The sequence below is a fragment of the Netta rufina genome, assembly GCF_964035555.1.
Source record: "Netta rufina genome assembly, chromosome: 1".
NCBI classification, from domain to species: Eukaryota; Metazoa; Chordata; class Aves; order Anseriformes; family Anatidae; genus Netta; species Netta rufina.
Genome location: NC_140123.1, coordinates 7,131,080 through 7,154,611, shown reverse-complemented (window position 1 = coordinate 7,154,611; position 23,532 = coordinate 7,131,080). Strand labels below are relative to the sequence as shown.

The 23,532-nt window shown below is 36.0% G+C and overlaps 1 protein-coding gene across 6 annotated transcripts in view; it reads right to left on the bottom strand.

The window, feature by feature from the left end:
* DLG2 (discs large MAGUK scaffold protein 2) overlaps positions 1 to 23,532 on the bottom strand; it is a gene marked incomplete at both ends in the record, with an annotated part of 1,073,896 nt that overhangs the window by 220,578 nt on the left and 829,786 nt on the right. For all 6 annotated transcript variants that reach the window (XM_084304810.1, XM_084304812.1, XM_084304813.1 and 3 more), the window contains one exon: positions 15,652 to 15,808. In XM_084304810.1, coding sequence (XP_084160936.1) covers positions 15,652 to 15,808 — 157 coding nt within the window. The remainder of the gene's footprint in view (positions 1 to 15,651; positions 15,809 to 23,532) is intronic.

Genomic DNA, 23,532 nt, shown 5'->3' with positions numbered 1-23,532 from the left:
CTGCAAATACATTTCTCCACTCTTTTTCCTTTACAACAATGAAAGAAAAAAAATTCCTAAGCAGTTACTATTTTCCTCCCCTCCTTTCAATGATTGTTTAATATTTCTCCCTATTATATTTACAAAAATGACTCAATGACCTCTCCTCATTTATAAAAAAAAATAAAAATTGATTTGAATTTTAACTGTCTGTATTCCAATAACATTTGAATCTATAGAAGATGTAGAATTTTAGAGAAACATGATTTGTTGCAATCTCTCAACTGCAGTTCATAGGAATTTTAAGTTATCTCATAGAAAAATAACTGAATTTTTGAGTTACTTTGTCCATATGTGCATTCCTCAGTGGAGGGTATGAATACCACCACCATGCTGTTAATGCTTGCTTCATCCACGCAGGTATCTCAGACCCTTTAGGGCAGCACAGGAAGGGCATTTGAGGCAGCAGAGTACCAAAGGGATCTCAGTAGACAGGAGAGAGGATGAGAGTGTATATACAGGGATGAGACATTTTAAGGAGCACCAAAGTACTTATTGCAAGGTAGAGACCTGGTAGTAGAAGTGTAGGCTGGAAGACCACCATACCTAAATAAACATTCAAAACCTGTGCCAGAACTACTTTGGGAGAATAGGTATGCATAGGTCTCCATGTTGTTAACATTCATATAGACAATCTGAGGCTGTGTCAGTTACTCAGTATTCTGGTATTGCCATATATTAGTGTGTTTGGCTTATATATTTGAAAGCACTATATGCTGATATATACAATCTGTTATTTTCTACATTTTTCTCATCTGAAGTATGCAAAATTCATATTGTTTTTACAATTTGTATCTAGATTGTGTACAGGGAAGTGAAAATCTTTACTTAAAAGTAATGGACTAATGGACCTGAAAAGAAATTCTGAGCAAATATAAGATTAAAGACTTCCTAATTTGTCTAACACAAGAGTTCTCAGTTGTCCTGTCTTCTGGTTTGAAAGCAACAGCTGCAGAAATGCCTTATGGAAGCTTCCAAAAAAAAAAAAATAAATAAATAAAATGAGCCAAAGGTTCAAATACTTATATCACAGTTCTATATGTGAACCTCAAGTTCAGTGGAAGGCAAGACTAACATAAGACACCTGCAAAAAACTTGCTGACATTTAGTCTAGGAATATAGTATCATAAATGGCAATAGTTAAGTGCATTCTAAAATAAATAAATAGATAAATAAATAAATAAATAAACAGAGTTCTTAGCATCACAAAATCTAATATATTGTAATACATGATAGTGATAATACCTAAAGGTGAATATAGTGTCAATTAGGACTTAGTTTAAAACCACAGTGGAGAATACAAACTTCTCAAAAGGAGAAGTGATGTATACTACTGCTGTGGAAGCAAAGGGTTTTGTGCCCTACATTTACTCTGTGGTGATACTACGATCCTTAATACTGGGCAAAGGCCTACCAGCACTATTCATTAACTCAGGGCTTTAGTCACAGCTTTAGTGTCTCTGGAGGCCTGAAGAGAATTCTGTCATTTAGGCAGCACAGTGCCTATACCAGGCCATAAAAGAAACTCAGCCTGGATTCAGTGTTTCTGTAGAAGACAATTTTGAAACCAAGTCACCTTTCCTTCAAAGCTTGGCCTTTATCTCCTTTTTTTTTGTTTTGTTTTGGTTTGGTTTGGTTTGGTTGTTTTGGTTTGGTTTGTTTCCCTCAGTATCTGGAGTCCTTGAGAGACTCCTGAGAAAGAAGCAATAGGATGAAGAAAACAGAATTAAGAAAAACTTAAAGAAACATTCCTGAATTCCCAAGCGCTTGAGCTGGGGAGAAGCATATGAATGATGTCACCTGGTCAGTTTTACAAGGTGAAAAAAAGAAATTAGAAATCAGTTTATTTAGGCTTAAACTTGAAGACAGTAGACTTCAGAACACAAGCCTCTCTTAATCAAAATATGAAAACACCGTGGTGATCTATAAAAGTTGTATTAACAGAACATCAAGCATTAAAAAGCATTAATAAATCATAGTAATATCTCTGTAGATAAAATGAAAGAATGTAGGAAAGAGAAACAAAGCACATGCTTATTGCTCTTCCTCTGCAGAACAATAGTCCTATCTATAGTTGACGTAATAACTAAAAACCCAACAAAGCACTAAGAGTAAAAATATATAAAAAAAATGTTGAACAGGTTAGTGACCTAACTACACTGCATTGCCAAAACATTGATCTCCCTCTTGTAGGTGCATAGCTGCAGAAAAAAATCAAACATTTTTTTCCAAATAGACAGGTGTGAGTCTGTTTAACTGTTGTATTGTTCAATAATGCCTGTGACAGGTTCTTCCTACAGAATAATAGATGTTAAAGTTAGAAAGGACTTTCCTATCACCTAGTCGGACTTGCTAGAGAATGAGAAGAGTAAATGCTAACTCAGTTTCTGCCCTGAAAAGTATAATTTCCCAATATTTAAAAACAAATATAATCAAGTCCCAGAACTTCTAATTGAAAAAGATCATATTCGTGTAAAAACATTACTTCTGGATGAATGATGCCATTAATTTACACATTTTAATCAAATTCTTACCCTCAGGCCAAAATGAACAAGAGTTTTCATCAGGGTAAAACAAATATTCCGTTTTGCCTCTTCCTCCAAAGCAGTATCTTAATTATTACAATTGAGTATGGGGATATGTTTGTCTGAAATGATTTAATTTCCATTTTTAAAATATATTTAAATTGCTGCTTTCAATTAAATTAATGTTGTTTTTGTCAAGAATAATCAGTAAATAAAACAAAAATACCAGAAAAATGTCAAGTGTGTGTAGGAAATTTTAATGCATATTCAAAGGTCTTTTTTTCTTTTCTCTATTAAATGTGCTAGCTTCCTTTAAGAAGCATTATACAATAAGCAAAGTAGTGCTTTGTTGTTTTGAGCTTGACTGCACAATCCCGATGTCCTAGCTTAGAATGAAGTTGACTGCACAATTTCCAGTGCCTAACGCCTAAATGAATTTGACATAATGGAAATAAGAAGAGCCTCCAGCTTATACAAATGTCTGTCTCTCCTGCATGCTGTGACAAAAAAGTGGTTAAAATGCTTCCAAGCAAAGAGAAGTTCTGCATTGAAAGATTATAATTTAAAACTACAGACAAAATTAAACTGATCTGGAGAAAAAAAAATGCAACTATAGTTCATAGGAATTATAGTAATTGTCCTTGCATTCATTGACTCAGACAAAAGCACTATTTACTTCATTAAATGCTAAATCATATTCTAAATGAAAGATTGCATATATTTCTTGTATAGATCACATTATTCTAAAACTGGCTACATTCCCTTAAAATATCTGAGTAGGCCATATTAGCACAAAATGATTCAATTCTGAACAGTGTCATTTTATGACTTACTCCAGTCTGGCTGTCTTCTCCTGTTACATTAACTTGAGCATGACCCACATGTAGGTCATTCAAATACAGCAAAGTCCAGCAGAATATCTGTTTTATTTGACATTTATTTACTTAAACTGCCTTATTTTATCTTTGTACAGTGATTAAATGAACGCCTGGCATCTTTTGATGAATTGGAAAGGAAAGGAAAAACACACTCCTTCTCTAGTGAGGAAAACATAAAGGAGTTCTTTTCATTTCTGCTTTGAACTGTCAGTACCTGCTTTTATAGAGTAAGGCAAATAGCAAAATAGCAAATAAAAGCACCTTTTTACCATGGAATACCACAGAAGATTTTTACTTTTTTTTTTTTTTTTTTTTTTTTTTTTAAATTGTGGCTGAATTCTTTTATTTTTTTAACCTATAAAATAAGAGTTTTTGTCATCTGAAAGAGTAAACAGAATTCTGAATATGAACAACTCTTACAGCCAGAATTCTCACTGACTGCACTGAGGTAATACAAAGAACCTTATTCACTTGCCTTGACTTTGCACATTGACTTAGGCATTCTCAAGGTCATTAACAAAAGATGAAAGGAAAGCTGAGCCATGTTCTCCAGCAGTCCTGACTAGTCATTGGAAACAGAATACACAGCATCACCCCTTAGGTTATGGAAGCACGGTCTTCCAGCAAGATGGGGAACATTGTAAAAAACACGCATTAGGGGTGACCTGCTCTGAACATGACTGGGGAAGACTTTCCTCATGAGGAGGTGGCATAATCATGCTATGCAATGGCCCACAGCACTCAGACAACAGATATAATCCAGCGAAAATTACAAGAATTCAGAGAAACTCATGCATGTTGCCAAAGTACAGTCCTTCACTGAGCATCAACCTGTCACCTCCTTGCTACACGAAGCCTCCAGCAGGAGGCTGAGGCCTGCTCAGCACCAAAGACAGCTCCCGGGCGCTGGGACAGCCCAGCTCTTGCTTTGCTTGACAGGAAAACGCTTAGAAATAGAAAGAACAGAGAAATGCACATGTGGAAAAGAGTTTTCACTGCCTAGCCTACCTTGTTTTAAATATTCAGACACACTTTATTGCTCTTCTCTCACTTTTCTTGCTTCTTTTTCCATGCCTTCATTTTATTCCTACCAGTTAAAACTGCTTAGCTTGGACATGCTATTATGGTGGTTACCTTATCCTCGACTCCACTGAAAACACAATACCATGTTCTCCTTCTCTCTTTTTATGGGCCAACACTTTCAGTGACCTTGTCAATTCTCCTTGTCTTTCTACCTTAGAAATATGACTTCTGCCTCTACTATGCTGGTCTTCATGCTCTGATGAGCTGGGCATTCTAGAGGCAAATTCTCCTCTGTCTGGAAAACAAGAAATGCTGTGGGGGTACAAGCTGCATCATTTAGTATGCCTTTTACTGCCAGCAAGTTTAAGGCAAGAGATAAACCTGCTGAAAGAGGTATCAAAGCACTACATCTTTAAAGCAGGAATAAATATCGTGTTACTGAAGTGGTGTCTTGCACACACTGCCTTTTACCATAGGAACCAACCAGCTTTATGATTCACCAGACCACATGAATCATTCCAAACAGTACCTGTTATGTTTATAACCATAGTCAAAGACTTATATTTTTAACCCAAACTGTAAATTTTAAATTTGTAATTTAAACGAAACAGAATTTTTCCTTATAGAAGTGCTTTCCATGTGATTGTAGTATTTGTGAATGATGCCAGATTGGCAAACTTTTAAATCAAAGTAATTGCACTGAAACAATTCACTACAGTGATAGCTTAAGAGCCATTTCCTCTTGTTTCCATTAGAATTCCTTAAAACTTGTTTAAACTGGGTTTGAAATAAATTGTGGCTTTGGAAAAGGACACATAGACTTACAGGAGCCTGAAAGAACATTAAACTTACTTCACTCAGGTCATTAAATAGCTACCAGCTAGTTCCATTACTGACCTGAACCAATGTGATCCTGCAACTACAAGTTGATCAATGGTATTTTATCTCATTGCTAAATGGTAAAGTCTAAGCAGAGGTACACACGTAGTCTTTTTGTATTCATACAACTGTTGTTAATGGTGAAAATTTTCATATATGTATACCATGCTGGTTAATAGTGCAGACTACTATTTATTAACTAATTTTTAAATAAATATACATATTTTCCATTTATTTTATATATAAAATATTCATCAGTCTTAATAAGTAGGAATATTCATTAAGTTAAAATGCTCATTACCACATCTTAAATTTAAACCTAGTAGCTGTTTTATTTACTTTCCCTCCTTCCTCCACTCAAATACCACCACATACTGTCATGGATCTTATAATGTAATCTCCTCACCAAAGTCTGTCTTCATATATTCACTCTCCTTTACAGTTAGTACTATCTTCCTACTCTAAACTGATAAAATACCAGATTGTCCCTCCTCCCACCTACAGCTTTTACTTTACACATGACTGCTACTTTCATTCATTTTTTTGGCTTTCTGAATTAATCCTCTTTCTCCCCAATTCTGTTTTCAGCAGTTGGGTTTCTGTCTCCTACTCTCATCCTGGGTCTCATAGGCATTCCCCTGCTGATAGCAGTTATAGTATAGATCTTGGCTTCCACACAGCCCTAAAAGGAATTTTTCCTACCAAAATATGCATATAGCTAAATTATCATTGATTATTTTTTCTCATAATGTTGTAGTGTTCTTGTTTCTCATTTGAATTTCAAACAATGATATAAATGGAACTAATTACTGCAATTCTCCTGTTTCTGAAATGAAGTAAAGGTTTCCATTTTACTAAGTGTCTTGTAACTCAAAGATGATAAGAACAATCATTCCAGCTGAAGCCAATATGTAAAAGTTGCTCAGGTACTGGAATAAAAAAGTAAATCAATATTAGAGGCTGCTTAGAGACAGTAGGACATTGGTAACTTGTCTGACTCCAAGCAGTGAGTTAGTGGCAAATCTGAAAACTGAAAACCTTGCCCTATTCTCTGCTTGACAGGCTTTCCATATTTCCATGTTCATAGGCTATGGTAACACGGGCTGTAAGATGCGGGATGACATCTTGTGTCTTGTGTCACAACAAATCTATACTGAGTATGAGGCAATATTTGAATGGTTCAGAGGTAGCTTGTCTAACTGGAATGTTTGGCTGTAGGTGAAGTGTTCAGCTCTAAATGAATTGTTCAGTGCTCAGTTGTTAAGTTCAGACTTTTTTTTTTTTTTTTTTTTAATATTAAAACTGCCTGAATCACAATGTTCATATTTATTTGTGGCTCTACAGAGTAGAATTATGTGACACAGGCTCTTTGAATAGATGATGAGCAGTAGTCTCAAATATAGAGTAGATTTTTAAAAACCTATGGAAAGGAAGTGGCTCTTGTATTCTTCTGTAGTTTTTCTTTTGTTTGTTTGTTTGTTTTTTAAGGATCCTCAAGATCTTCTCCAATAAATTACTGAAGATATCCCTCAAATACCTTACTTAATACTTAATGGATAGCCAATTTCTATTATTACGTGTCTCATTTTTTTAAATCACTCAAGAACACAAAAGCTACAGGGCAACAGAGCAGAATGATGCCTGGAGTCTAGTTTGTTTAAGCACAAGACACAAGTCCAGTCTGGGGAAAAATCTCTGAAAGAATAACACTCAGGGATGTAGTCATTTTGTCCAGAAGTAGTAGTTTTGGCTTTCAAATTTCTATTTTTATCTTCCCTTCATTATGAAGGTGACATTAAGGCTACGCAGAAGGCTATATAGCTCAACCCAAATCCTCAATACATCAAACGTGACATAATTCTGTTAGACAATCTTGAAACAATTTTTTCTAATTTAGAGTCCTTGAAGTGAATGTGAACTCCTCTTTAAAGAATTAGGAGCTGAAGAGCAAGCAGTCTGGCATCAGATCATTCCTACTCATTGAGACAATTACAAAATTAATGTTTTAGAGGCAACTGATGATTTCATCACAGCAAAAATACACGGGCTCTGGTCTAGGCCAATTTGCTAGCTTTGCATGACACAACTGACAGGTCTGATAGCTAACACTGCTTGGAAAAAAAAGACATATCTTATTCATGAGAATTGTTAATAGTATTTATCAGGTTCTAATCATGTGCTTGGCAATATCAAAGACTTAAGTAAGCAGTTACTGCATCAAGGAAATTGCAATATAAACTATATATTACAGAAAGGTAGTGGGAGGAAGAGGGAGAAAGGAGAGGGAGAAAGGAAACAGAAGGGAGAGAGAGAAAGGAAAACAACAAAAAAAAGAGAAATCCATCAGGAAGACAGATTTCTAGATTAATAAAAGACAAAAGGTATCTCTACAGTCACCTAATGCACATACTAGTCTAGCATGCAGGTGGTAAGTTTTTCCCCAGAAGCTCTATTAAGATTGTATTTTAGAAAGCCATCTATTTTATTTTGAAGTCCCAAAGTGACAAGTCTACTACCTTCTATGGCAATATAATCCAGTCACCCTGACTACAAAACAAGCGCATCATGTTTTGAAGTTGAATATGTCTAAGTTCAACTTAGCCAGCCATCAGATCATATATATTTATCAACAGCACTAAAAACAGTCTGTTACCAGCTTTCTTATCCAAGGGTAAGTATTTGCAGATGATGTTTTTTACATAGACACAATTCATACTTCATTGAAGTGAATTTTCATGGTCAAGGAGAATGCTAGATTTTTCCTGACATGGAAATTAAACTCCAAGGCATTTTGTTAATTGATGATGATGATGATGCCACCTCTTTAAATGTATAAAATAGAAGATTTTCAAAAGCACAGATTTGCAGTAGCACCCAGCTTTTGTTTATTAGCTGTCCAGTTGCCTTCTGTACCTCTAAAAATCTCTTGTACAGAAATTTTGTAATGGTGATTCAGTGTTGTCATGTGAAATGTTTTTGATTTATCATGATGACAGCAAATACTGGACATATATCTGAAGATAATAAACACATTGTAAAAGGTGAATTTGAGATCATTTACAAGGTTGGGATGCAGTGCACCCAGATGACTTCATGTAAACATAAACAGGTGGAGGACTCTTAGAGACCCACTACCATTTCTGAATCATCCTCGAATTTCATAACTTTCTAAAAACTTTTCATCAAAAACTTTACATCATCTTCAACACCACAGGAAAGTAAGCACCCTAAAGATATGCCTCTGCAGGCAAGTGCTATATGGCAAAGGGAGTACCCCTCATAATCCTAACACTATTACACAAAAGTGACTGATGCTCCATGGAGAAAGGATTCCGCCGTGCCCCATAGCAATCTCCATCATAAAGCCTGTTTTGTGATTGGGCCGAGTGGAGATGATTCAAACATTTTCCAAGCCAGTCGCAATTTTGAAAAAAAAAAATAAATCTGAGAAGCAAAACTAGTATTTGACTTTTTTTTTTTTTTTTTTTTTTTTTTTTGTAGTTTGTAACTAGGTAGCAAAATGCCCTCTTTGCCATAAGTAGTTTTACTGCTTTTACCATGAGCAAAAAGCCATTTTAAATTAGAAAGCTGAAGTAAGGGAAGTCAATCGGAAGGTCAATTCCAACTGCAGCAAAATGGAGCATAAATATTGCTATAAATAGGAACAGAGCTCTAATGGTCTATCTTGCTCTATATGCACATACTTTGGAGTAGAAATTGCAGAACATTATTCTTTCTAAAGTGTATTTTATTTTTGCTACAGATGTGTGTGAGAAGGTGGGTAGGAGTTGTGTGGGAGGAACCAAGTAGAAAGAAAAGCTCATAAGGAAAAGCAAATCTCTCACATAAAATGACAGCAGGACAATGCACAGACAGAAGATAAAATCTGATCAATATAAGAGATGACCTTCCCTCTACAAGGAAAAACCTTGTATAAAAGACCAAAGGCAATACAGAATTGAGATGCTGAAATACCAGTTTTGCAAACTAACCATATATAATACTATCAACCAGATGAGAAGGTGACAGAAATCCCTGCAGAATATCTCTGGTAACCCTTTCCCCAGTACGTAGCTATTTGATTCTCAGGAAGTATCAGGGGATAACAGATACCATCTTTCCCCATATATGAATACTTCATGATGAACGCTATGCTACATCAAGATGAAAGTCACACAGAATTTGTCTGATTTTGTTCATCTGCCTCAGGTGAGATACCAGTGAAAATGGAAGCATTAGGAGAGTACTACCTGCATCTTCACAGTGCAGCCTGTTCTTTTTCTACTCTTTTTCACACCCTTATTAAGCAATTATTCTACACGAAACATATTTTATCTCCTTAATGTAATTGGCAGGATGTGTTGCTTGGGAGCAGCAGTCTTTCTCCAGAGCAAGCAGTCTCTTCTTTCTCTTGACTACTTTCAGGATAGCAGCCACACTTAATCCTGCCACTGTGAGACACATAGTACTAAAGCATTTCTGTAGGAGAATAAAATAAAACTGATACTGTTTTTATGGCACACGTTTTATTTTGCGTTTCTTTGTGATGAATCAAACACAGTATTAGGTGAAAAATCTAACATGTATTGTAAAGGCAAATACGTGAAATGTGAAATTCAATTTAAGATGCCTAAATATAGACATGCACATACAGGATAGGTGTTTGAGCTTATAGTCAATGGATATCCAATCAATACAGGCAATAAGGACTACAGAGCAATTCAACTTGCTCTAGACACCTCATAGTTGGCCAGCTGAATCAGTCTTTATTGATTTTAATGGGGAATACACACCCAGAAAGCATGTCTATCTTTAAGTATCTTAATCTGAAATTTAGTCTTTCCCAACAACACAAAATTCAATCATTTCAATAGTTAAGACTTCTTGTTACCTCCCTGTGGCTATTAATTCACTTAAATTCTTTCATTTACTTAACAATACTTAACTTGATGTAGTCTGGTAGAAAAATCATAAAAGTGTTTGAAAAAATCTGAGAAAAGAAATTCAAGGAGCAATGTGTTCTAATTAATTGTGTGTAAATTGTGTGTCAAGCCTTGAAATAGTAAATCTTAATTCTGCTTCTGAATTTGCGTGGGTAAACTAACTCTCTGCTCTGTAGAGGTATATACAGAGAATCTTGCCAGACTGGTACTGAAAATGCTTTTGAAGAACACAGGATAAGACACCTAAATCAAGTAGTTATGTTTTATGGTAATTTGATATGAGATTGTAAAGCAAAATCGTTATGTTAATAAATAAATATATATTTTAATAGGACTGTATTTCTCCCCTACATCTCCCAGCATTTCCCCTAAAGCTTAAAATGTATTCAAAATTTACAATGCGTGTACCTCTTCTCTAAAATTTTAAGATTTGTACTGTTCTCTGTCAGTTAGGATACATATACAAGGTGTGGGCATCATGTTCATGGCTCTTTGAAATCATTTGTGCTCATCAAACTGATTTTCACTAAACAACACATTTCTATTTTAATAGACAAAATATCCTTTAGTGTTGGAATTGGAATTTCAATTTTCAAGAGTGGCATCAAGGAAAAATACGTTTTATTTATACTAGAGACCTTGTTTTCATAACAGATGGAGAACTTAGTCTTGGCCCAGACTGCCTGCCTTAATTTAAAGAAATCAGTTAACATAATGGCATCCCATTTCCACTGCTATAAAATGGAAATAATACTTCCATTGGTACTTTTAGCTGTTCTGTTTGGGTTGTACAGTTCTGATTGAAAAGCTAATCTGTGTGTAGGCAGAACCTAGCAAATCAGTTCTTTATCCCAATTAGTATTCAAGATGCTATCTGGTAACATTTTATTTTACTCAATAGCAGGACAACCCTAGTGGGAGGGACATACTCTGTCATACTGGTGAACCTTGCTGATGTATGCATTACCACATTTTTAAAGGCATTTGGAAGTCAAAAAGAACATGATTAGTTTGGTAAGAACTCACAAGAATATAATGAATTATAGCAAGAAGTAACCAGCATTTAAAACACCACTTTTTAGAGGGGAAAAACAGCTTTTCATAAATGTAAATTTACAAATCACTTTTTGCTATTTGAAATGTTTGCAGTTTGAAAGAAAACATTTTCCATTATTCTTCAATTTGCCTTCAAGGTTTAGATATGACTAATTTTGTCTCTTTGCACAGAAGCATTTGGAATATCAGCCTTCTTTCTGAGAAGAGTTTTAAACATTCCCAGTCAATTAACTGAAAAAAAAATAAGAATATGGCTACCACTGGTTTTCCTAAGGTTTTAGCGTTACCGGTCAGATTTCTGTCATTATTGATCCTGTGATGCCACCTGGTGGCGTTTAAGAAAAATAAACTTAAATTTCACTCCTTGCCCATTATATATCATAGCGCCCCTTGGAGGATGTTTGGACTCTGACACATAGCTCCTCTGTCACGTAACAGTGAGAAGGCAGAAAATCACAGAATCACAGAATTTCTAGGTTGGAAGAGACCTCAAGATCATCGAGTCCAACCTCTGACCTAACGCTAGCAGTCCCCACTAAACCATTTCCCTAAGCTCTACATCTAAACGTCTTTTAAAGACTTCCAGGGATGGTGACACCACCACTTCCCTGGGCAGCCTGTTCCAGTGTCTAACAACCCTTTCGGTAAAGAAGTTCTTCCTAACATCCAACCTAAAACTCCCCTGGCGCAACTTTAGCCCATTCCCCCTCGTCCTGTCACCAGGCACGTGGGAGAATAGACCAACCCCCACCTCGCTACAGCCTCCTTTAAGGTACCTGTAAAGAGCAATAAGGTCGCCCCTGAGCCTCCTTTTCTCCAGGCTGAACAAGCCCAGCTCCCTCAGCCGCTCCTCGTAGGACTTGTTCTCCAGGCCCCTCACCAGCTTCGTCGCCCTTCTCTGCACCCGCTCAAGCACCTCGATGTCCTTCTTGTAGCAAGGGGCCCAAAACTGAACACAGTATTTGAGGTGCGGCCTCACCAGAGCCGAGTACAGGGGGACGACCACCTCCCTAGCCCTGCTGGCCACACTGTTCCTGATACAAGCCAGGATGCCGTTGGCCTTCCTGGCCACCTGAGCACACAGAGAAGTTATGGCTTTATGGCGTCAGGCTTTACAGGCTGTCTCTGGGACTACGTATGCATCCAGTGAATCACCCAAAGACAGTGCATATTTCTATCTTCGTGGGGACTAACTCACTAACTCATGGGTTTGCAGTCTATTTAAGGTATATTTATAGGTACCCAACTGAAGGTGAGTATACACAGCTCTCAACTAGTCAACATTTTGCCATAATTACAGCACAAGCACGAATTATGAAAGTGCTGTGAATCTCCTCTTCTACGTTGGAGAAGGTGGCTTTGAAAACTAAAGCACCTTGACCAAGGTCATGGAAAAACAACAGAAAAATCAGGAATTCATTCTAGGTCTCCAAAGTTTAAATCACTTATGTTGCTTCCTATCTGGAAGAAATTTAACAAACCCTGAGCTAATTTGATATACTAGCTTGGTGTGCATTTGTCATGGTTTAACCCATGGCACTATTGGTTCTTGATAAATCAGATTTATCGTGTTTTGAGAAACAAGTGGGTAAACTGTAGCGAAACAAGTAGGGCAACAGTAGGGAAGTAAGTGTTTCTGAGGGATGAGACAAGTAAGCATAGACAGAGAGAAACAGACCTATTCTGTGCAGCTTGATAAAATTAAGGTGTCCAGGACCCTTCACCAGACAATGGTCTAAGATTAATCAGCTCTAAAATTAGCCTGTGCATGACATTTGTTTTGTTTGAGCATGGGAGAAATTGATTCATAATAGTTATTTGTGACTTTAATAAGTCAGCAGTGCCTGACTTTGTGATTGCCTGGGGAAATATATGCAGTCTAATTTAGTAATAATTCCATCCCTCTCTGTTCAATGAACAAACAAACTACTCTTGCATGACAAGTAAATGCTGCAGCAACACTGGTAAGTTTAATTAGAACTTATGAAAACATTGCTGTGAAATTGACAAAAAGTGGAATTAAAAATTCAACTTTGGCAGTATCCCACAGTGCTAAATATATGTCTGCTGAAAAATAAAAGAAAATGGACTTTTAAAGTTGTATGTGAGCTGCTGGATTTCTGAATATAATGTACTGTGAAGGCTCCAATCTCATAGTACTCTTTTATTCAGCCTTCCTGTACAGCATCTAGCCAAAGAAAAATAAATGAAATAAGTGTCCTAAAGAAATTGTCACTTCTATTCCTCATGCTCCTTGTCTGTATTCTTGTTAGCACAGGCATTTGCTTTCCTTATCCTTATCCATGCTGATAACTTTGTAAGATTCTATTGTGGCTTTCTTGCAGTTCCCTATGAACTTACTTATTTAGGAATCTCTTCAAGGCACATAAACGACTTCTACTTGTCCTTACTCTTAAACTATTTGCAAGGAGCAGACCAAAATAAAAGACAGAGTTATGATCCTGTCCTGGTTTCGTCTAGTTTACAGTTAATCTTTTCATAGTGGCTGGTATGCACCATGTTTTGGATTTGAGAGAAAAATAATGCTAATAATGCACCAATGTTTAGTTGTTGCAGAGCAGTGCTTGCACAGAGCCAAGGATTTTCATATTCTGTTGCTGCCCTAACAGTGAGGTACCTGGGTGTGCACAAGGAGCTGGGAGGGGACATAGCCAGGAGCTGACCCAGACTGACCAAAGGGATGTCCCATATCGTGTGGTGTTATGCTGAAAAATTAAACTTGGATTTTGGCCATGTGCAGGGGGACCACTGCTCAGGGACTGGCTGGGCATTGGTCAGTGGGTAGTAAGCAATTACATTGTGCATTACTTTTATATATATGTATTTTTTTATTGTCATTATTATTTTCCTTTCTGTTTCTATTCTATTAAACTCTTTCTACCTCAACCTGTAAGTTTTTACTTTTTTTTTTCTTGTGATTCTCTTCCCCATCCCACTCAGGGCATGGTGGGAGTGAGTGAATGGCTGTGTGGTGCTGAGCTGCCTGCTGGGTTAAACACGAATGGATCCCCACAATTTCTGGTTACTGTATCCCTTCAGTGTTAGCTCACCAGATTTTCCATGATTTTACAAAGAAGCAGCAGGCACTTTTTTACACCTAAACTTCAACGTGCAGAAGGTAAACTCACTATTCATAGAACACGCCAGAGGTCAAGACATGCCTGAGCAATGTAGGAAAGGCAGTTCCAGCTCCCCCTTGAAGGGAGTCACACACTGACCAGGAACCTGCCATATAACCATGCCACAAACCATCCAGTCCATAGCCATCTTCTTCCCCTGCCATTAACCCAAATGCAGCCATGGATACAAGATGCCAGGGACAGAAAGCATGACAGTGGGAATGAGTGTGACACTTCAGCTTCATGGACTGGTCACTCGTCTGGGATGAGTAATTCCTGGGCTTCAGTTCTTTGCCTTAAAGCTATTTATGCATTTTACATAAAACAGGCCCAAGTCTATCAATTTGTATAATGTTTTGATTTTGGTTTTGTTCTTGGTGTTGGTTTGTTGTTGTTGTTTGCTTGCTGTTTGTTTGTTTTTTCTGTAAGGCAGAATGATATGAATGGATGCTCTCAAGGCTTTTACTGCCCTTCAAAATCCTTTATGTTCAGATTGCTTCAGTCAGATGTTCAATTACTTGAGAGAGCCTAAGACAGAGCCTAAATGCTGTTTTTTTAAATTGCATACTATCAACACATACATGAAAGAAAAATTTCATAGATGTTTTTGAGACTAAATAGGCAAAATATAACCTCAGGCTACAAAGCATCTTATCCTATAAAATTTGCAAATAAATTTCAGAGTGATCATCATATTCATTAGAGGCACAGAGATAATTAACATAACCTAGTTAATCTCATTGTATTGGGGCAGTTGCTAAGCAGTTTACTGCACACTAGATGGCACCCACAGCCTGGATGATTTAATCCTACTATTTCTCCTCAAAGAAAAACTGAAGTTAGGAAATATCTTCTGACTATGTAGTGCATTTTGGGCAAAATGGAACTGGATGATGGGCTAAACTAAGGAGTGCTGAGGTCCTCACTGTGGTGTTGCCATACTGTAGGTAATATTAAGCAGAGCAAATCTCATTGCAGCTAACACCCTGAACAAATGGTATATAAAGCAAGAGTAAATAAACAAAATACTCAGTGATGAACTGTTTTCAGCTTGGATTTCACACAATAGAAACCAAAAAGGCATTTTGAAGCCTTTGTGTGTCCTTTGCAGTACAGACAAAGAACAAGATTAAGCAATCTGTCAGCAAAACCCAACACAAATACTTACAGACAAAATTTGATCTCCTCTCTGCAGTTCTCCACTGAGATCAGCAGGCCCGCCTGCTAGGATGAAAGACACGAAAATGCCTTCCCCATCTTCTCCTCCCACAATGTTAAAACCAAGTCCTGTGGAACCCTTGTGCAGGATGATTTTTCGAGGCTCTCTGTACAGAAACAAAATAATAATGTTTATCCATTCAAAGATTTAGTGTGTAGTTATCTCAAGGCATCTTCAGCATACTATATTTTCCTTAAGAAACAATAGCTTGCTCCTACCTAACTAAACCATTTAATAAATGATATAAATCTGTTAATTGGAGAATAACAACTAAGCAGCGACCTTTTTTTTTTTTTTTCCTCATGGCTGAATTCAAACATCTCTATTAATTCCAGTTCACTGGAGTTATCCTCACCAGATCAAATAATAGATCCATTAAAAGAAAAAACAAAACTCTGAAGATACCTTATAATCTCATTTATAGCAATACTGCATATACAAGTGCAATCAAACTTCAGATGGTACCTTTTTTTCTTAAAAGTTCTACATGAACAAATTAAAAAATAAAATATCTGGACAAGGCAATGACAATAGGTTTTAATCTTGGCAGATTTGAAGCAAATAACATTTGCATGATCGATCTAATAGAGGAGAATCTTCCAAAAAACTCTGGTTTGACATTATTAAGAACTTGCAATTGTAAAATCACACAGCAGCTTTATAAGTGCCCCAGACTGAGGTATATCAGCTTTTGTGTTACTTTGTTTAAAAAGTTGTTCAGTAGGATGGAAATCAATAAATAATAACAGCTACATCTCATATAGCACTTTCCATCTGTAAATTGAAAATATACCCCAAAGGATGCATAATAATATGCACTTTACTGACAGGAAAACTCAGGTCCAGAGAAAGGACTTTCCTAATCAATCAAGGTTGTTTATTTGAGAAGTGTGCCAGCTATTCCAGCTCTTGATTTCTATGTACCATGCATCAGATTTGTCTCTCTTTTGGACAAACAAGCACACAAGAATATATACATGCAGACACTATGTTTACTGACTTACACAATTCCAAATCCTTCTAACAATTTACTTTTCAGAAAATAAATAAATAAATATAAATGACATTGTAATATGAATATGTGTGTATCTGAAGCCCAGTCCTGCAAATACTCACATCCATTTATGTCTGTGATTCCTCACAGAGAAAGAGAATCTGCTTCTAATTCTCAGTTTTTACAAATAAAAGTTACTAGGTTACTAGCAAAGTGACAATTATAAACATGCATGTAAGAGACCTCAAGAGCTGTGCTCCCGAATACTTCCTGTTAAAAGATCCTATATTTCTTGTGTACTCTGTAATGGTTCTGTAGAATACTAATGGCTTTTTCATTTCTATTTTGTTTAAAAAAAAATAAAAGAAAAGAAGGAAGAGAAAAAGAAGTGATGCATTAAGAGACAAGTCTTATTTGGTGTGCTTTAAGTTTTATGGCTGTATACACTGGAACTTTACCTTTACAAGATAATTCCAAAATCAGTAGGAATTCGTTAGCTTTGCCCAATGCTAATTCACAAGTATTATCCCAGGCTTGATCGTGATCTTTAAACAATATCTCAACTTTCTGATATCTAGGCTTAGTATTTTTGAAAGAAAAAATCAAGCAGTTTTGATAATATTTTAAAAAGAGATTGTAACCCTTTTTGAAAGTATTCTTCCTACTCTGTATGTGCCTCCATTTTATAACTTAACATTAACATACAGTCAGAAAAAAAAAATAAAAAAATACAACTGTGAGAAAATGACATAGAGTATTGACATTGCATATTCTTTTGAACCAACCAAAAAATAAATAGATTTTTTTCCCTCTCTTTTGGATCATTTCTGTTGATTTGCCTTGTAGCAACACTTTTAGCACCTCCTTAGCTATGTGCAGATTAGACATAATGTAATCCAGATCTAAGAAGTCTAAATAGGTTTTTAATTAGGAAGGGTGGCCTGGGGGCTGGAACAGAACTAGGACAGCAGCTGGAAGCATGGATTCCTTCCCCACTTAGCCCATGTGCTGCTGAGTGAATTTGGCAAGTCATTTGTTCTTCCCTCTTCAATTTCTTCACCAACAAAAAGACACTTGTCATTCCTGAGTCCTACAGATGAAAAATAGTTTGTGAAAGCTAGCTACTGCCAGTATTATTTACCTGGATATTGAGGAAAAAGAGGCAGTAAAGTCAAACAAATATATATGCATGCTCTGCTGGTGAGAAATCAGACGAGTTCTCATTCAAAATGAAATTGAGTATTTTTACACATGACAGGCAACTTGGATCATAAAGTTGAGAGCTAGTGCTATGGGCAAAACTAGGTCAATACAACTGGGTATCTACTGAATGCTAAGCTGTGCAGCTCAACAAAAAGTTGGCCCAATTATTAATCCCTGCCTCTGATCGTCAGCAGATTTATGCCTAAAATGCTGTCAGTGCTGTTTTGTAATTTTGGCCTTTTGACAGCAAATTTCACATTCTGCTCTTGAATGATTATGTTCAGAGGAAGCTCAAACAATAATGGGGAAATGTCAGAAGACGTGATTAGAACACAATGATTTCAACTCCTGCTTTTTAGCCTTGTGAGGTAATTTTAGTCATGACTCAAATTTGGCTGTATAGAGACTACTAGCCATAGCTTGCCTCCGTATTTCTTTCATTTCTGAGTATCTTGTGGAATCTGAAAAGTGGATTCAGGAATGCACAGGTGTAGCTGTCATAAAAATAATCATCATAGAAATAATCTTTAGCCATGACTATGCTGCAAAAATAGAATGTATATACCATAAATACAAATAAGAATTTTGAAATATATCATAATACACACCTGCACAACAGAGTCTGAAAAACAAACAAAGAAACAAAACCACACTTGTGCTGATAATAAAGGGTCGTAGCATTCTATGGAGTTAAAGTAGGAAGACATTTACTGATTAACGAAACAAACTACAATACTGGCAGATGATCTCTTAAAGAGTAATCTGTCAATGCTTTAAGCACACTCAAAGAAAAGATCAATTATGACAAAGCTAAAGATGAGGATCAATAGAATCACAGAATGTCTTGGGTTGGAAGCGACCTTAAAGCCCACCAAGTCCCAACCCCCTGCCATGGGCAGGGATACCTCCCACCAGACCAGGTTGTTCAAAGCCCCATCCAGCCAGGCCTTGAACACTTCCAAGGATGGGGCATCCACAGCTTCTCTGGGCAACCTGTGCCAGGGTCTCACCACCCTCTGAGTGAAGAATTTCTTCCAAATATCTAACCTAAACCTACCCTATTGTAGTTTAAAACCATTCCTCCTTGTCCTTCACTCCCTAACAAAGAGCCCCTCCCCAGCTTTCCTGTAAGCCCCCTTTAGGCTGCTGTACGGTCTCCCTGGAGCCTTCTCTTCTCCAGGCTGAACAACCCCAACTCCCTCAGCCAGTCTTCACAGGAGTGGATAATATATCACCTGCCATAGAATATTATAGTCATCTCAATGTAATTATTAAGGAGATCTAAGAACAGGTGCTTCATTTTTTCTTGTATGTTTGGAAAGCAACATTAGGAAAAAATCTTCTCCTTCTGTTGAACTTCTTTATTAACATATTTCCAATACACATCAAGGGTCTCCAGACAGAGTGCAGGTAAATGCCATAAATGAAGCAATGGAATTGAAGACTAAAAGAAGACATGGTCACGAGAGAGTAAAAAGTGAAAGAAAAATAACTTCACATTCACATGTGAATAACAATTTCTTCCTGTAAATGCATTCAGTAAAAACATGTTCTATAAAGACAACAGCAAATAAGGCAAAGGTAATTTCAGTGTAATTTATCTAAAATGTACATTGTTTTGTTCTAAGACAATAGGTGGCACTCTGTAGCTACTAAAAAGGAAAAGTCTAACTGCATGCTTTTGCCTCCAGCTTTAACTACTTATCACATTTACAATTTCTTCTGTGATAAATAAGGCTGAAGGTAAGTTTCTAGGTGCTAACAGAGCGTACTAGCACTTTAATTCTGTGTGTGCATGTTTTATGCCCTCCTGCAGTTTTGTACCAAATACAAACAGAGAAGAGCAGCAGGGGAAATCAAGCAGAAATTAGAAAGAAGTATGAGATGAAAACATCCCTGGACTGACAGAAGGCAGCAGAAGGCAAAAACAAAATAAAACAAAACAAAAGCAAAGAAAAGAGATAACAGGACAAAGGGAGAGAGTACATCTGTAAGGAGTAAAGGAAAGAAATTAAAAAGAAAAAATGTAGAGAAAGAAGGAAGATTAACTATAATATAGCCAGAAATCATAACAAGGAGCGAAGGAGCAAATGAAGTGCTGCAATCCACACAAATTTACAAGCTAAGAAATCAATGGGAGAATCAATTTGGATGGACTTGCTTCAGGGAATGCAGCAGATCTGATTCTGTAAAGCACATTATAAATTGGAGGCCTGATGTAAGAGCAAAGTATTATGAAATTAATATTTGAAACCAATAAGTAGCAACAAATCAGAGGAGGTAAAACTTCAACACTTAATGAAATTTCTCCTGTCAGAAAAATACAATTTTAAAAAGTCAAAACACTGAGGCATTTTTCCTCCTTACCTTTTTTTTTCTTCTTTATATTTGTTATACTTGTTCATTATGCTGAAAACAGCTAAGTGTTTTGTATCTACTATATTTGTAATGAATTTTTGTTTTGATCAATTTTACTCTTTTATAGTAAGAGACTGACAAAAACAATGTGAGTCTCCCTATCATTCTCCTTTGGATTCTGAATCCACAGTAATTATAGATTTAATTTAGGAGATTAAAAAGTGGACTGATAAATGAAGGGGAAGAGCTTTCTGAAAACAAGTAATTCTTATAATAGCTGACTGAAAGAAAATCCATTTTCAATTTGCTTATTTTGTGCTGTTGGCTACATTAAAGAATACAGTCACTTTTAGTATTCATATCACACTGATACATCTCTGCCTTTCTGTTTCTTTTGCACCATCTATAAAATCAGGGTGTTGAAAAGATTCTGTGCTTTTTGGACCATCTACAGAAATTTAAGCACATTGGATACTTTCAAGTATCAGACCATAGAGATTTGGTCAATTACATATAATCAGTGAGGTATCCCAAATGAGCTGGGACTGAGAAATAGGGCTTTGATCTTGCTTTGGCCACAGGATTATTATTTTTCACAGAATCACAGAATCACAGAATTTCTAGGTTGGAAGAGACCTCAAGATCATCGAGTCCAACCTCTGACCTAACGCTAACAGTCCCCACTAAACCATTTCCCTAAGCTCTACATCTTTTGTTTGCTTGTTTCAAAAATGCTGTTTTCTTCACAAAGAATATTGATATCATATATCCATTCATGCACACCATGATCTGGTGTTACTGTAGAACATACCATAGAAAGCTCAGCAGTGGGACTGGCAACACCCAGACCCCAGCTTGGCCTTACACCTTCCATGCGAAGCACTGTGCTCACAGTGACAAATGACAGGAGAAAGAAAACAGTCTCAAGTTCCACCAGAGGAGGTTTAGATTGGACATTTGGAATAATTCCTTCATGAGAGGTGGTCAGGCATTGGAATAGGCTGCCCAGGGAAGTGGTGGAGTCCCCATTCCTGCAGGTATGTAAGAGATGTGTGTATGTAGAACTGAGGGACATTGCTTACAGATGGGAATTGGTAGATGAGGTTGAGGGTTAGCTTGGTGATCTTGAAGGTCTTTTCCAAGCTAGATGACTCTATGATTCTGTGATAATGCAACACAAAGTGTTCACACTACTTACAAGTAGCAAATAGCAGGAAAGAAAATTGTAGAGTGAAATTATACTAAGGTTATGCATTCTAAGCATAAGGTTATTATATATAAATTATATATATTATATATATAATATTATATATATATTATATATTATAGATATATATATATAATATATATATATATAAAATATATATATAATATATATATAATATATATAAAATATATATATATAATATATATATTATATATAATATATATAATATATAATATTATTATAATATATATTATATTATAATAATATTATATATTATAATATTATAATATTATAATAATATATAATATTATTATAATATTATTATATAATATATATATATATTATATATTATATATATTATATATAATATATATATTATATATATATATTATATATATTATATATATATTATATATATAATATATATATATATATTATATATATATATATTATATATAAGTTATTATATATTATATATAAATTATACTAAGGTTATGCAGTCTAAGGTTATGCATTAGTATGATGTACATCATACATCATGGAAAAAAAATGATACCTTAGGATCAAAGAACCGTTCTCTTGCGCATTATAGTGTCTGCCTATAGCAATTCACTGTGTGAGCACTGAGTTGTGCCTGCTTAGAGTCAGTTGTCTAATCAAGCCATTTCTTTTTCAATAAAATACTTGTAGTTTCCCTCTAGTACCTCAAAAAATTCTAATAAGAAACTGCATGTTTATTTTGGACAGCCAAAGGGCACCAATATTGGAAGGACCTGAAAAAGGCAATTCAAGTAGGTTGAAAATTCTTCCTCATAGCACTTAACACAGAAAGCTATGGTGGATAGAGAAGGTGCCGGTGTGTACAATGTTTGTGCATGATAAATCTTGTCTGATTTATCACACAAGAGAGAATTTGAAATCTTAAGTGGTTGAAGGCATGGATTATACACACACACCCTTTTAAAAGCCATCAAAGTTCAGTCAGAAAAAAAAAAAAAAAACACACCTCAGCTTATTCATATTTTCTTTTATACCTTCTACAACTGCTTCAGAACAATTTAGAGAAAAAAAATATCTGTAGTGATTTCATCTATTGTTTTGTTGCAGTATCATCTCTGCAGCATCTTGGCTATTACTTTTTCCCCTGTTATTTCCCTCTTAGGCTTGGCAAAATCTTTCCATCACAGTGGGAGACAGTACTGCCCACAGCCCTCTCTCTGGTCTACCTTTATTGTGATGTTTCCAAAACACTGCAGTCTGGCAGCAGCAGGGAGCAGGCAGCCCTTCCCTTCTCCAGCCCCACTACTGTTACACAGAAGTGTTATACCTGACCCAGTGGGGTCTGATCCCCAATTCATGACTTTAATTGTTACTATAATGATTACATTTATGACTGAAAATAACAAATAAGGAAATCTTCTTTTTGTCCTTTGCTGTCACATTGAGCATCACAGTCCAGAGGCGTAACTTTGCCTTCTTACACTCAGACGTTATTTTGGTCACGTGCCAAGTGAGCATTTGTATTCATTACAACATGCAATTGATTGGTAATTTTAATCTCATTTTGCCAAGTGTTGATTTGCAAACAACTAAACCTTCAGCTTTGTATGATCTTGAATCAGATCACATAACAAAACATAAATTTGCTTGCAATGGTGACCTGTTCTGTTGAAAAAGTATTTTATCAGGTTAATTGACTATGGTTTCTCTGGCATTTCTTGTTGACTGAATGTTGGCATTAGCTGTAGAAGCAGTACTATATCCTAACTTTAATACTGAATACGTTTTTTTATGCATTTATTTTCCAAACATCATGTCTAACTTGTCACAAACTTTGAAGTATATTTAATATGAAGGAACCTACTGGGAGCCAGGCTTCAACCTGACTGATGCATGCATGAGTACACTGACTTATATATGGACAATTTTATTTGCTTTGTGGGAACCCCTCTGGACTTCAGTAGTCTTTCATTTTGTCCTTTGTAGAGAAATTAAAGCCTGCACACCAGGCAATGTTTTCTGCTTACAGCTAGCAAGATAGAATTGGCATACCAAAATAATTTCTTAT